At 40.8% G+C, this 16,743-nt stretch overlaps 1 protein-coding gene across 3 annotated transcripts in view; it reads right to left on the bottom strand.

Moving 5' to 3' along the window:
• Positions 1 to 16,743, bottom strand: part of LOC117532329 (zinc finger protein DPF3-like) — a 72,319-nt gene that overhangs the window by 30,102 nt on the left and 25,474 nt on the right. For 2 of the 3 annotated variants that reach the window (XM_034195648.1, XM_034195646.1), the window contains exon 1: positions 16,142 to 16,230. The exons of the other annotated variant lie outside the window; for it this stretch is intronic. In XM_034195648.1, coding sequence (XP_034051539.1) covers positions 16,142 to 16,173 — 32 coding nt within the window. In that variant the 5' untranslated portion in view covers positions 16,174 to 16,230. Of the gene's footprint in view, positions 1 to 16,141; positions 16,231 to 16,743 lie in introns of those variants that run through there. 3 annotated transcript variants of the gene reach the window in all.

Consider the following 16,743-nt stretch of genomic DNA (forward strand, 5'->3'; position numbering starts at 1 on the left):
GCCACGAGCCGCGAATGGCGCGGGACAAAAGCACCTCCGTGTTGGTCTCACAGGATGGCTTTCAGGCGGCTTTCGATGGCTTTTCAGTCGTGTGACTATCCGAGAAATTGTGCATGAGCTGGACATGCCAGGACATGTCCTGTGAGGCTTCATCACGGCGTTGCTTTGTGCCATGCGGCTCCACCGCGACGCGCGGAATTCCTCTGCTCCTCTTTCCATGACAAAAACTCCTGTAAACAGTGAAATATGCCGTTCATTTCCACACTGGACGCTGTGTTGATCCGAGACGTCGTCCGACTTCCACAGGAATAGCGGAACACGTGGACATCTGCACTTTTTCGGCACACTGAGACAGACGTGCGGAGGAATTCTGCGCGTCGCGGTGGAGCCGCATGGCGCAAAGCAACACCGTGATGAAGCCTCACAGGACATGTCCTGGCATGTCCAGCGCATTCACAATTTCTCGCATAGTCACATGACTGAAAAGCCACCGAAAGCCGTCTGAAAGCCATCTGAAAGCCATCCTGTGAGACCAATACGGAGGTGCTTTGGTCCCGCGCCATTCCCCGCTACGTGGCGCATCCCTCCGCTTCTCTTTCCATGCTTACCTGCATGCTTACCGGCGTGCTTCAAGCATTTGTGAGCTGAAGGTTAGCATGGCGGATGAAGAGCTAATTCAGCCAGCACCATCTTCGCAGAAGGCAAATGTTTGGGCGCATTTTGGATTTTATTATTTGCTGCATAAGGAGGAGCTTGACATGACTTATGCAGTGTGCAAAACCTGCAAAATGAAAGTTAAGTACTTCGGAAACACTTCAAATCCGCAAGCCCACATGCTACGTCATCACCCGGAGCTAAAAGGAGCGGAGCAGCGGTCTCTGCTGACTATTGACCAGCGCTTCACTAAACTGCTAGTCAACTCTGAACGAGCAAAGCAGATAAGTAAATTTACGTCTTTAGAATCACTTGATTAACCTTGTAAAGCTGCATTTTCTTAAACATAAACATTTTTAAGTAATGTAACTATTTCTCAGAGCTCTTTGAATCGAAAAATCGATTCTGAATCAAATCGTCACCCCAAGAATATTAGGGATGTGAATCGTTCAACAACTCATGATTCAATTCGATTCCAATTCTTGGGAATTACCATTTGGAAGATTCAGAAGGCTTTCGGCGGCTTTTCAGTTGTGTGACTACCCGAGAAATTGTGGACGAGGTGGGCATGTCACAACATGTCCTATGAGGCTTCAACACGGAGGCGCTTTTGCTGCGCCTTCAGCTTCGTACCAATGAATTTCACTGCAACTCTTTTCATGGCAAAATCTTCTGTCACAGTGGAATGTGCCGAAAAAGTGCTGATGTCCACCTCTTCCACAATTTCTCGGATAGTCACACGACGTTCCCACATCATCACAGCATTCACTTTGGAAATGATCCGGTCATTTCAGCGTGTTGATGGCCGACCGGAGCGTGGCTCGCTCTCCACTGTTGTGCGGCCGTCTTTAGACCGGATGTACCGCTCCTTAATCTGTGTGATGCCCATAGGATCATCACCGAAAGCCGTCTGAATAATCCAAATGGTTTCCACCTGGCTGTCGCCCAGTTTGTGGCAAAATTTGATGCAGTCGCGCTGCTCCAGTCGTTCCGCCATTTTCCTTGCAAAGAAAAAACGACGAGAGACTCCACCCATCCTCACATAAAGGCTGCTTACCAGCAAATGACGCAACCGACAGGCGTGAAAAAATTCACAAATGCGCACGAAGGTTCAAGGTTGGCTCATGCAAGCACACGTGATTCAAATCCATCAGGTTTTTGAAAAAAATAAAAAGGTCGGATACTTTTCTAACAGACCTCGTGTGTGTGTATATATATATATATATATATATAGGAAGTGCACGTGCATCCTGACAACAACCTCCTGATTACACCAGTCAGACCAAAAGCAGGTGTACAACAGAGGACAGACAGCCACCATGCTTGACTCCGCCTAATCACCAACGATAAGGTAACAAGTGGGTTTGGCTTAAAGAGACGACCAATGGCATGACAGGAGAGCTGTGGCTGTGCAATGTGACCAACCAATAGTAAACTCCAGCTTGAGCTGCAATTTTATTGAGCACTTTCCTGAGACTTTTTTTTTTTTAGTAATTAAATTTTTCATAGTCCATTTTAATCAGCAGATTCTAGAGATTAGTCTCCGCCGGCGCTCAAACGAGGGATGGACCTCAAACAGATTCGCTCGCTGCAGCTACATCCACATCCACCACGTCGCTTCAACAAAGTCATTTCCCTAAAGCGAATCATCCTAAAACAAAAGAGGTCAAAGTGGTCCACAGGAGCGACATCCAATTAGTGTCAAGTGTGACTAATTATAATCTGACAAACGTGTGAAATGAAGTCAGAAACCCGAGACAGAGGCTAATTATAGTGGACTGAAAGGCTTTATTAAGCACAGCTTATAGCGATGAGACATTCCACATCAGAATGCTAAAAGATCTCAGAGATAAAACACCAGCTTGACTGCAGACGCACAAAGAATGTACTCGAGATTTCTAACACAATCCTCTTCCAATTAAAAGCACACAGACAAAAGAATGACAAGAGCTGCATTACATAGCATTTAATTTAACATTAACTGTTTTGTGGGAGATGTTCCAAGATCAATAATGACTAGAAATAAGTAATTCCTACGTGAGACCCTGTGATGCATTCACTTGGCTCATTGTTCAATCACATATTTTCTGGTTATTAATTCAGTAGTGACTAAAAAGATGAATCCAGGTTTTGAGTATATTTCTTATTGTTACATGGGAAACAAGGTACCAGTAGATTCAGTAGATTCTCACAAATCCAACAAGACCAAGCATTCATGATATGCACACTCTTAAGGCTATGAAATTAGGCTATTAGTAAAAAAAAGTAGAAAAGGGGGTGTTCACAATAATAGTAGTGTGGCATTCAGTCAGTGAGTTTGTCAATTTTATGGAACAAACAGGTGTGAATCAGGTGTAATGATAAAATATTACTCAGCTTTGCATAAAATGTCATTATCCTTTATATGAGCACGGGGCTGGAAATATGATCTTGAGCAATCCAAACCAAATTCAAACTCCTTCCCATCATTGAGCCCATTTACCTTCCAGGTTTGTTCAAAAATGTTTGCGATATCTTGCCAACATACATACAAAGTTAATTGTGCATCACAAAAGCATATACGCCCAGAGGGGATGAACAAATAATTCACAGAGAAGAGATTTGGGACTTGTCATTCATTTGAAAGGTTACTTCATTCAGAGACACTTGATTATTCACTCGTACAGATTAAACTGAAAATCTGCTAATTGTTTTATCCCGAGCAAGACAATGTTGAAGCAAGTTGAGATTTACTGGGTCTTGCCCCCTTTGCTACCTTACCACAACTTGTAGGTCAACACTACACACTCGATTATAATCGACCCCTATGCACCCCATTACATTATATTTTTCTAGATTTACCATAGACTGCCATACTTTTTGCATTTCTTCATAATTGATGTAAATAAAGTCCAAGGCATATTCAGTGGCAACTTTACCATCAAAGAGCCTCATCCACAAAAGACTCCAAGATGTCACTGATGTTAAAGGGGGCAATAAACGGTATTAAGAACAGCAGTATGAAAACTTTGATCAGGGTAATTTGTGCAGTTTCTGTTGTCATTATGATTTAAAGAGTAAACACAGTTGGTTGACAATAAATGGCTTCACCCAACTGCTAACCATGAGTGAAACAAAAGTTTTTGTGTTATCATTCGTGAATGATGGCCTGTGAATATATATATATATATATATATATATATATATATATATATATATATATATATACACACACACACATATATATATATATACACACACACACACATATATATATATATACACACACACACACATATATATATATATACACACACACACACACACACACACACACACACACACACACACACACACACACACACACACACACACACAGTGAGGAAAATAAATATTTGAACACCCTGCGATTTTGCAAGTTCTCCCACTTACAAATCATGGAGGGGTCTGAAATTTTCATCTTAGGTGCATGTCCACTGTGAGAGACATAATCTAAAAAAAAAATAAAAAAATCTGGAAATCACAATGTATGATTTTTTTAATCATTTATTTGTATGTTACTGCTGCAAATAAGTATTTGAACACCTGTGAAAATTAATGTTAATATTTGGCACAGTAGCCTTTGTTTGCAATTACAGAGGTCAAATGTTTCCTGTAGTTTTTCACCAGGTTTTCACACACTGCAGCAGGGATTTTGGTCCACTCCTCCATACAGATCTTCTCTAGATCTTTCAGGTTTGGAGTTTCAGCTCCCTCCAAAGATTTTCTATTGAGTTCAGGTCTGGAGACTGGCCAGGTCACTCCAGGACCTTGAAATGCTTCTTACGGAGCCCCTCCTTAGTTGCCCTGGCTGTGTTTGGGGTAATTGTCATGCTGGAAGACCCAACCATGAACCATCTTCAATGCTCTTACTGAGGGAAGGAGGTTGTTTGACAAAATCTCGCAATAAATGACCCCATCCATCCTCCCTTCAGTACGGTGCAGTTGTCCTGTCAACTTTGCAGAAGAGCACCCCCAGAGTATGATGTTTCCACCCCCATGCTTCACGGTTGGGATGGTTTTCTTGGGGTTGTTCTCATCCTCTAAACATGGTAAGTGGAGTTGATTCCAAAAAGCTCTATTCTGGTCTCATCTGACCAAATGACCTTCTCCCATGCCTCCTCTGGATCATCCAGATGGTCACTGGTGAACTTGGCTTGAGCAGGGGGACCTTGCTGCTCTGCAGGATTTTAAACCATGACAGCATCATGTGTTACTAATGTAATCTTTGTGACTGTGGTCCCAGCTCTCTTCAGGTCATTGACCAGGTCCTCCTATGTAGTTCTGAGCTTTCTCAGAATCATCCTTACCCCACAAAGTGAGATATTGCATGGAATCCCAGACTGAGGGAGATTGACAGTCATCTTGTGTTTCTTCCACTTTCTAATAAATAATCATAACAGTTGTTGTCATCTACCAAGCTGCTTGCCTGTTGTCCTGTAGCCCATCCCAGCCTTGTGCAGGTCTACAGTTTTGTCCCTGGTGTCCTTTGACAGCTCTTTGGTCTTGGCTATGGTGGACAGGTTGGAGTGTGATTGACTGAGTGTGTGAACAGGTGTCTTTTATACAGGTAACAAGTTTAAACAGGTGCAATTAATACAGGTAAAAAGTGCAGAATAAGAGGGCTTCTTAAAGAAAATTTAACAGGTCTGTGTGAGCCAGAATTCTTGCTGATTGGAGGTGTTCAAATACTTATTTGTAGCAGTAACATACAAATAAATTATTTAAAAAAAAAAAAATCATACATTGTGATTTCCAGATTTTTTTTTTTTTTTAGATTATGTCTCTCACAGTGGACATGCACCTAAGATGAAAATTTCAGACCCCTCCATGATTTCTAAGTGGGAGAACTTGTAAAATCGCAGGAATTTATACCCATCAAATTCAAAGACAGGAAAAAAAAATGGAGATTAAATTTTGAGTTTAAAGTCACAAATATACGAGAATAAACATGCAAATTTATGAGAAATAACATGCAAATTTGCGAGATTAAAAACATGCAAATATGCAACAAGAAAGTAGCAAATTTGCCACAACACGTAAATTTTCAAGATTATAAACATGCAAATATGTGAGAAAAAAAAAGCAGCAAATTTGCAAGAAAAAAGTAGCAAATTTGCCAGATTAAACAAGCAAATTTTCAAGATTATAAACATGCAAGTCTGTGAGGAAAAAAGTAGCAAATTTGCTAGAAGTAAATAGACAATTTTTTGGTTTAAAAAAAGGTGCGTTTTATTTGTAAGACTAGGGGGAAACGGATATGACCCTACGGGAAGATGGTCTGTTTTGGCTAGCATTAATATCATATTAAAGCTCATACCTGTCAGAGCGCAAAGTGAGTTGAATCGGGGGGAGGGGTTGAACACATATGCACACAGCAACAGGAATCATGACGGGACGGTAAAAAATAAAAGAAAACATAAACGTTCATAAGGCACACTAACAGGTGTTGCTGCTTACTATCACCGTTGTATAATTAAACTATATTTCACTATATTTCTCATCTCTGGTGAATCCTGTTGCTGTCTGCTGAGTGTGTGTGTGCGCATGCGCGCACATATGCGTTCAGTCTCCCACCTGATTCCACTCACTGTGTGCTCTGATAGGCATGAGCTTTAATATGATATTAGGTTACTGCGTGGGAACGCAATAATCTGGGCCCAAAAAAATTAACCACCATGTTAGGCGGGCTCCGTAATTTCTCTTTTCTCACTGCCCATGTATTAATTCTTTTTGACAGTAAAAAAGTACACGATGAAGCCACTGTCCCGTCTCATTCCATCGCTAAGGTGCCAATAGGCTGCATTTGCATGTGCATTTATGTACCTGTAGTTTTACGTGTTCTAATCTCGCGTTGCCTTTTTCTTGCAAATATACATGTTTATAATCTCGCAAATTTGCGTGTTATTTCTCGTAAATTTGCACGTTATTTCTTGTATATTTGTGACTTTAAACTCGAAAATGTAATCTACATTTTTTTCCACGTCTTTGAATGGCCCCACCTAGGAAATGCTATACTAACTATTACTACTGATAATTAAAATCACATGCGATAAAGTAGAAGATGGGAGTTACCAAGTGTGTAACAATGCCAGAAACCAAGTGTTCAGCATATATACGGTCATATTTATGAGAATGTGTAATGCAGTTGTAAAAATAGAGTGAATTATGAGAAATGCAAAATGTCAGTAAGCAAAGGTTTCAAAGGCATGTGTATCTTACAACACCAACACAAAATTAGACAGCTTCTCACATCTTTCACCCACATTTGTGTAGTTGAAAGCAGCACTCAGTCGCAATCAGACATGGAAGCAGCCGACCCCTCGGTGAGGGATCAACCCACTCCACTGACTAAACTACAGACAATTAGACTGTTAAAAGCATTATGTAATCTATTTTTAAATGCCAGAGAATGTTTGTTTTCAGTTGTTTTTGTACATTTCATGAAATAGCTAAATTCCAGTCAATGATCAGATCACATGTAACATTTTTTTCAGGGAGAGTGAGGGACATGTTTGGATACAACTCAAATCTGAGCTTGCGAGTTAATTATCAGAAATCTAAATACAGAAGCTGCATGAAAACCTTGTTGCTACGACTGTAAAAAGTGATACCAAGGTAGCACCTTGGGCTCTGAAAAGCACATTCTTGTTGTTATTTCATGCATTTTACACAATAGAAGAAACATCAAATTTTTAAAAATAAAATTAGCTAATTGATTGATTAGGTCACACTGACATTTAATCAACCAAACCACTTGAGGTGTCCAGCTTGCACTCATCACTTTTAGAAATGCATTTGTCTGAAAAATCTATACACATCACACCCATGATCAAGCAGAGAATGTGGAAGAACAGGCTTGCATAATAAATCAGTCATAAATAATCAACTACCTTATTAAATGATAATGAAATTAACTGTGACACAATGTTCTAAAATATGAACGGAACCTCTGAGGACAAGGAGCCATCATTAATTGTCAAAACAATCATGCAAAACTATTTAAAGACAAGATGCAGCGTGCCTCCCCTGCACCGTCAGTGAACACAGCAACACATGTATTGTTGTACATCACATTTCAAACATATCTGAAGTGGCCAATCAGACCAGTTAGTATCAACCCGCATGAGTTCACCTGGGCTGAATCGGACCTAGGATGTTTTTCGATTGACTGGTATCAGATATATTAAACATGCATTCAGTCTTGCGCCACTTCAAAAGGTTCTTGCTATCAGTATGAGCCACTATGCCACCAGCAGTGCACCACAGTGCAAGTTTTAAAAACATATTTTTACTGTGCTTCACCTCAAATCTTTTTCTGGCAGACAGTATTTAAATATATCAAACTTCACTACATAGGGTTCTCCCCCAAAATTTTTAATGTAGCGATGATGTTGGCAACTATCACCCGAAGCAGCGCCAAACGCTTCCACTTGGGGTCCTATCCGACCTTGTGTCCCGAAGTGCTACAACAAAAAAGAAAATCTTTTAGTACCGTTTCTGGTCTGAATGTGCTAAACTTTTGATTAGTGAAATGAACCTGTTTATTGGACCTTCCCACAGTCACACTTGTCTTTATTTGCTTGTCATGTTGTGCGTTTTATTTCCTGTTGGGCCACAATGGAAACAAGCGCTTTATGCTATTTTGTGTTACCCTGCATATTTATGTATCCATGTTTATTTAATACATTTTTAAATTGTATTATCTTACACGTGTTTACATTTTATATGAATAAAAATCAATCAATCAATCAAAAGTTTTTCATTGACACACTGTATACATGTTATGAATGTGCAATAAACATATGAAAGAAAAAAGAATGTACAGAAAGACAATTTAAATTAAATTTAAAATGTGGGAGATTCCACACTTTTTAAAAACATTTTCCCTGCATAATTTGCAATTTGAAAAGTTTGAATTCCCAAGTTACAGTATCACCAGGCTGGGGGCATTCAAATCAAATCAATTTTATTTATATAGCGCCAAATCACAACAAACAGTTGCCCCAAGGCACTTTCACTTCAAAGTATAGAGGTACCAGATGCCAGTATAATGGCATGACGTAGTTATTCCATTGTCTGGGGAGAACCCTGCTACCTCACTATTCCACCATGCTCCCCCTCAGGCACACACACACACACACACACACACACACACACACACACACACACACACACACACACACACACACACACACACACACACACACACACACACACACACACACACACACACACACCTATTCTGTCTTGTCCAGACTTTCATTCCCCTTCTCTCCAGAGCGTATCGTCACCTCTCCGGGCTCATTTCAACCTGCTCTTTATTCTCACTACAGATGGCATGGTCATCTGCAAACATCATAGTCCATGAAAACACCTGTCTGATCTCAACCATCAACCTGCCCATCACCACTACAAACAGAGAAAAGCTCAGAGCAGATCCTTGATGTAATCCCACCTTGAATGCAACTGTAATTCCCACTGCACGTATCACCAGTGACATACTATCCTTGTACATATCCTGCATCACACCCTCACATACTTCTCTGCCTCTCCAGACTTCCTCATACAACTCTTTTCTTGGCACCCTGTCATGAGCTGTCTCTCAGTCTACAAACACACAATTAATTAATTTAAAAAACCAGAGGGGCAGCTTGGATTGAAGGTAGCTACTTTTCTGCAGAGCTAAACATATACGAGGTATCTTATGAAACTAACCGGCAGTTTTATAAAAAAAAAAAAACTATATGGATTTGATTGACATGCGATTACACCAATCATGCTTGAACCCTTGTGCGCATGCGTGAGTTTTTTCACGCGTGTCGGTGAGGTCATTTCCCTGTGGGCAGGCCTTGAGTGAGATGTGGTCCCGCCCTCTCGGCTGAATTCCTTTGTTTCACACGCTGCTCGAGACGGCGCGCGTTGCTTTATCAAACTTTTTTTCTGGACCTGTGAGGAATATCCGAGTGGACACTATTCAAGAAATTCAGCTGGTTTTCGGTGAAAAGTTTAACGGCTGATGAGAGATTATGGGGTGTTTCTGTCACTGTAAGGACTTCCCACGGAGCGGGATGTCCTGCAGCACTTCCAGGCGCCGTCGTCGGCCTGTTTCGACCTGAAAACATCCTAATTTAAGGCTCTGTTGACCCAGGACGTGGTGAGAGAACAGAGAAGATTCAGAAGAGGCCGGCATGAGGAGTTTATGCGGACATTCCACTGTTTAAGGACATTTTGTAATGAAAGACGTGCGCGCAAATTCGCTGAGTCGTTTCCGTGACGACTCGGCAAATCTGTGTGCGCCGCGACAGGAAAAACACCTCTGTGTTGAAAACCATTTGTAAAATTCAGGCGGCTTTTGGTGGCTTTCAACAAGTGAGTAACTGAGAAAATGTTTAACAGCTTGGGCATGTTCCAACTTGCCCGTTAAGGTTTCCAACGTAAGTGTTTTTCCTGTCGCGACCCCCCGCGCTCGGGTCCGGCCCAACACGCGACTCTGCCCGCACGTTCTTTCATTACAAAATGTCCGTTAACAATGGAATGTCTGAATAAACTCCTTATGCCGACTTCTGAAAGTTCTCTGTTCTCTGATGACTTACTGGGTCAACAGAGCCTGAAATGTGGAAATTTTCAACTTGAAACGGCGAGACGCTGCCGCCTTGAAGCGCAGATTGCCGTCAGGCGCCGTGGGCCGTCCTTACGGCGACACTACCAGACCAAAATCTCTCATCAGCCGTTAAAATTTTTACCAAAAACCAGCTGAATTTATCGAATGGTGTCCACTCAGTTGTGCCTTACAGTTTTGAAAAAATTTTGATCAAACAAAGCAGCAGTCTCTGAGCCATTCCTAAACAATGAAAAACAAAATCGACGAGAGGGTGGGCGACTCCTCACTCAAAGACTGCCCACAGGCGAATGACGTAACCGACAGGCGTGAAAAAAACTCTTGCATGCCCACGAGGGTTCAAGCATGTCTGATGTAATCACACGTGATTCAAATCCATATTGTTTTTGAAAAAAATAATAAAGGTCATATACTTTTCTAATAGACCTCGTACACTGAATTGCAGTGTGCTCTGCGATCTAGGAATATACAAGCATCACATCGGGGTGGACTATTGGGCCATCCTTTGGAAGAAAAAAAACACTGTAGTGGCTTTCAGAAAGAAGAGGAAATCAATGAGTCATTACAAGCTTCTGTTTAACAATAACAGCTATAGCAGTAACATCACAAGAGCAGCTCATGTTGCGCACAAATTCAAAGTTACAGGAGATCCTTCTGGACATCCATGGTCTCTGTTGTGCATCACACAAGGTGCACAAATCTTCCTTTATAACAAACTAGTACAAGCAGCTGATACCACATATCAGATTACTAACAGAAAATGCTCCCAAAAATTCAAGACCATGTTAATCGTATACAAAGTGTCATTAAGACAAATGTTTTCTCATATTTGTTTTTTTTTTTAATTCCTTAATATTCTATGATTATTATGGGATTTTAGCATAGCCAGGAGGCTCTGGCCACTTTAATCTTCCACAGTAGCAACAATATGTTAAAACAATGACGATAGCGTGGGTGCTGTGAAAGGCATCGCAAGGTCCAGTCTTAGTGCTAGTGTCCACGGAGTCGTCAGGTTACCTCCATGGAGGAGCAGATGGTTCTCCTGCTTGTGGCCAACACTTCCTCACTGTTGGAGCATCTCCCTGACAGATGGGCCCAGGATCCTGGACCAGGCTAATCTCCAGCCCTCCTCCATTTAAAGGCACAGCGGAGCAAGTGCTCCAACTATACAGACCCAATAGTCAGAATGCTCACTAACCACAGATGCATCAATGTAAAATCCATTACAAATGTCAAAATATTCCATCAAAAGTAAATGAAATTTACTTTAGATGGAATTTAATTACATTGGCTATGATTCATAGGCATAACACACAATAAATACAAGAGCAATTCCAGATTTCTAACGTTTGCCAATCTGGATCCAGATCACCTCCAAGACGCCATTGGAGTCTTCCATGCCCTAATGTCTATCTATGGTGCAAATCTTAATTCAAAATCCATGTCACTTCCAAGATTTAATGGAGTCTTCCATGGCCTAATATCTATCTGTGGTGAAAATTTTGTCAAAATCTGTGCAGTAGTTTTCTTTCTTTCTTTATTGTTTATTTGATGAGGGCAATGCACATTAATGAACACTTTGTACATTTTCATGCCATAATGTAAATATGCCAGAAATAGCTAAAACTTACTTTCCATCTGTAGTACTCAGACACACAACAACAAACAATAATTACAATAAATACAAAACATTAAATTATATACAATTTTGACGTAATCCTGCTAACCGACAGACAGATAAATAAACAAATGATGATTTTATTACGTCCTTCGCGGATGGAAAAACTAAAACAGCATTTGTCAGTTAAATATCCTGTGGTAATCCGGGCTTTGGACACAAAATGTGAGTGAATGAGCCTCACATGACTTATACATGATAACTCAAAAATTAATACACATAAGAACTTCAAATTTTGTATGACTGTGAATATTAAGACAAATTGATTAATGTTTGGTAAATCTGGTCATACTCAATCTTGAGATACTGATGCATTATTGATGACCAGGTTGTTGCTCAGGCATATCACCCCATGCTGGCACCTATTGGTGTAGAGTAAATACAGTATCTACTGGTGTGCAAGATGCAGTAAATGCGTCTGGAGCCCCATTGATGGAGGAAATCCCCATGACCTGCCATCACGTCATTACCGACTCCAAATGCGAGATCACAAAAAAAACAAAACAAACAAACAAAAAAACCTAATAATAACAGCAATCTAAAGTTGCTGCAGAGTTGTGTACTGGCTGCTGAACTCTTACATTATTTAGTTTGGAAAATCTGCAAGCAAAAATAAAACAAAGCAGAACTCACAAATCTGAGTCAAAAAATGTGAGAATGTGATGATAAAAACAGGATTTTTAATACATTAATGTTAACTAACTTTCTCGTGAAGATATTAAAAGGCAGCATTTTCATGGACACACCTGACCTAAACCAGACATCCCCCAAATGTTGGAACACGTGTCCACAATTAATGAAGATCCAACATCTCCTGTATATCCATGGCTAAAATAAGCAACTACAGACTTTAACTTTAACCTATCCCTTTAATCCAAACCTGAACCTAATCGTAGCCTAACTGTAACCACCTATAATCATAACGCTGCAGAATGACATCAGTGCCTGTGTAACAGTTGGCAAAAATGTATTTATCCTCAATTATTCTGTATCTATACTTAAACATACAGTGCCTGTTAGCAGGATCTAAACAGTGTTTCTTCTTGTACCTGAAAGGCTAAAGAAGAGACAACATTCATGTGATCCCAGCGTAGATACTCTGCTGAAATGCTTCTTACAATTACTGCTACACTATAAAATATAATCCTACCAGCGTGTCCTGGGTCTCCCCTGGGATCTCCTCCAAGTTGGACGTGCCTGGAAGACCTTTATAGGGAGAGGACCAGGCAGCATCATTACCAGATGCCCAAACCACCTAAGCGGGCTCCATTCAATGTGAAGAAACAGCGGCTCTATACTCTGAGGCTCTTGCAGATATTCTAGGTCTCCACCCTGTCCCAGAGTACAAGCCCAGATACCCAATGGAGGAATCTCATTCCCGCCGCTTGTATTCATGGCCTTACTCTGTCAATCATTATCCAAAGTTCATGGCCATAGGTGAAGACATGAGCGTAAACTGGCTAGTAAAGCACGAGTCTTGCCTTCTCTTTCGTCACCATTAAACATCAGACACCGCCTCATTCAGCCTGTCAATTTAACTTTTGTGAACATGACTCAGAGATACTAAAACTCCTCGACTTAGGACAATAATTCTCCCCCTAACCCAGAGGGGAGGAGAACCATGGCCTCAGATTTGGAGGTGCCAAATCTCATCCCAGTCACTACAAAAAATTACTTTAACTTAAATGGCTGAGAGGTAGGTCTAGGACTAAGATAAGGGTTGGAGTTTATCATGTCTGAAATGCATAAAGTTTTGAAATTTGAACAACACATCAGCTTCCGGATGCCAGCTTTGCACACTTCCAGGAGTCTTGGGCAGCAGCAGAATTCAAATATGGTCCAGGTCCAGTTCCATATGTTCTGCAGTGTGTGAATCTGAACTATTCCTGAAAATGGAAGTGCGCTAAAGACGTGGTCCGTAAGTCAAAGTTTTGTTCAAATTTCCAAACATTTTATGTTTTTCACACTAACTGCAACCTAACCTTTATCCTAAACTATATATTAAAAGCCAAGTGGCCTCTGTGTACATGTGTGCAACTCTGATCACAGAGAAACTGGGGAGAGCTGACATTTGTCATTTGGTATGTTTATGTATTTTGGGTCACCTTCAAAACAGAAAGTTGGTAGGACTAATATTTTGGGGGAAATTAAGGATATTAGGTAATAACAGTGAATTTTCTTCATGCAATGTGGAGTTGCATCAGGAAAGGTGTTTGGTTTAAAAACCTGTACCAATTCAACATGCAGATCCACCTTGGATTTGCTGTAGTGACACCGAGTGCAAACAAGGGAGCAGCCAAAGGGACTTTCTAGGTAACAACAGTGAACAATGGACGTTGATATCATTATTAATCAGTCCCTGGTAACCAGACAAGCTCTGAACAAAAAAAATATCTCAACCTTGCCAAATGTAAAACATGACATCAACTAAATGCACTAAATAATAAATACAATTACTCACAAAACTTTTTCATTTTAATTTCCTGCACTTTCAGTTCAAATCATTACAGAACCATTGCATAACTTATTACCACCCTTGAGAAATGGCAGCTACCCATCTTCTAAACACTACCCAATCTAGAACCCGTGGATCCCCACAGGCAACGGACTAGACCAACCATAACCTCTTAAACCTGAGAGTCCCCAGATTTGGGGACTTGCCCTGTTTTGGAACATTTGAAGACTCATAACTAACCAATGCTGACACCAACATACACTTATTATACATCAAAATGTCAAGTGAAGTCTCCTCTACAAAAGTATCCACTTCAATCACATATCAACTAACCAGAGCTGAAACACCAAGCAAATAAAGACATGAATCGGAATTCATTTTTTGGGAAAAAAACAAAACAAAAACAAAGTGGCTAAGGATAGGTACATCCGTATCTTCACGGGACTTCTAAAGGTACAGACCGAGGTTCACTGAAGATATGGACAATGTATGGATGAGTTTTGAAGCCTTGCCAGACCTTTAGCCGCATATGGTACGGACATATTTGCGCATTCCGATTGGTTGGTAAGACACCCTCCGTATCTTTAGAACGGTCTCTGTAGATACGGGTCCGTACCCGTAGCCACGGCCAAAACAAACAAACAAAAAAAAAAAACCCATTTACTCCTACCAAGTATTATTTACTTCCATTTTTTTTGCATCCACAACATCCCCTAGGATCTGTCTTTTAGCTGATCCAAACTTTTGCATTTTTGACCTTGTACAAGCTGAGAAATAAATCATAATGTATGAGTATGTGAGTTTGGTGAAATAGGCTCTAGGGCTTAAACCATTTAAACGGGTTGCAAACTGTGCAGGCTAAATCTACAAACCTGCACTACGAAACTGCTAAACGAAAAAGTGGCGCTTGGAGACCTGGCACGACACCTGCAGGTTATATGGGGATGTCCAGGATGGAATTTCCGTCCAGCTCAGATGTGTCCGGGAATTTCTTCCTGACTAAAATTGCAAGTGGGGGGCTACAGTCCTGCAAAGCCCCTCCTCTGCAGCCGCCTATGGCTTTAATTTTACAATGACTAGGCCACTTATACTGGTGGAACACAGAAGGATAAAGGAAGGAAGCAGACACAGTCCTCTGAAGTTGGGAGCCAGAAATATTTGATCAGTGAATTGCACTGCTGTCACTTTTGTCGATCTGGCCAGCAATCGAGCAAACACACACACACACACACGAAATGCCTCCTCCTCCCTCGCTGCTTGTTTGCTTGTTTCTGACCACGTCTGCGCTCAAAGGAGCCAAAGTTGACATGTCGACAATTCACACCAACAACTTTCGGTACGTCAGACGATATTCCGCCCGAACACAGCACGATAGGACAAATAAATACATGTCGGGTTTTAACAATTCGGTGCGGGGCAAATAAGACACACTGCCGACAGTTTTTTTTTTTTGTGATATATCCAGCTCAGGAAAGACGACACTCCGGTGAAGCTCAAAGTCGCTATACGGTGTGAAAGTAAAACATTAAAATGCAGCGAAATTAAAAATAACTGTGCGGGTCGACTTCATGTGAAGAAGTCCACAACATAAATTTGGACAGCTTACTGTGTCACGCACACTCGGCTGGCGTGCACGAGCGACCTGTTTTTTAGCGTTCGACTCGGCGACAAAGTAATTATTAATAAAAGCTCCGTGTCTAATTAATTTACTTACGCTTTTAGGGGATTCTGAATGACAGCCGCCATTTGCTCCAATGTAACGCAATATCGGCGTCTTGCAGTTCTGAGGGAAACCTCAGGAAATCAACCAATCAGAGCCTGCTTTGGAATTCCTGACCAATCATCGTGGAGTGTACGCGGGAGGGGCGTGGTTTATGTGCAAAACTGTCAAAATTTATTTTGAAGGGTTTTCCCTTGTATTTATATTGTACACAACTGAATTCAGCACTTTTTTTTTTTTTTTTAAAGAGGCCATCGCTGCACTTTAACAATCAGTGCAAACGGTACAGAATATCAATACGGTGAGCTTGCATTTAATTATTTATTCAAATAATTATAAATCATTCATCAGCATCGATAAGCTGATTCTCATTTTGATAGAAGCTGCAGCTGCTCACACAAGCACGATACAAGATACAAATGCAATTCAATTTATGTTTGGACAAAAAGGCACTGACACAACTTTAATCGTGTGCAACCATCCAGCAAGTTTGCACACATCCCTGCTGCAACTTCAAACATACATACATATGTATATATGTACACACGCATATTCCTGTTTGACTTTTAGTTTGACAGTAGTGTTATTATTACTAT

The sequence above is a fragment of the Thalassophryne amazonica genome, chromosome 19 (assembly GCF_902500255.1).
Source record: "Thalassophryne amazonica chromosome 19, fThaAma1.1, whole genome shotgun sequence".
In the NCBI taxonomy this organism is placed as follows: domain Eukaryota; kingdom Metazoa; phylum Chordata; class Actinopteri; order Batrachoidiformes; family Batrachoididae; genus Thalassophryne; species Thalassophryne amazonica.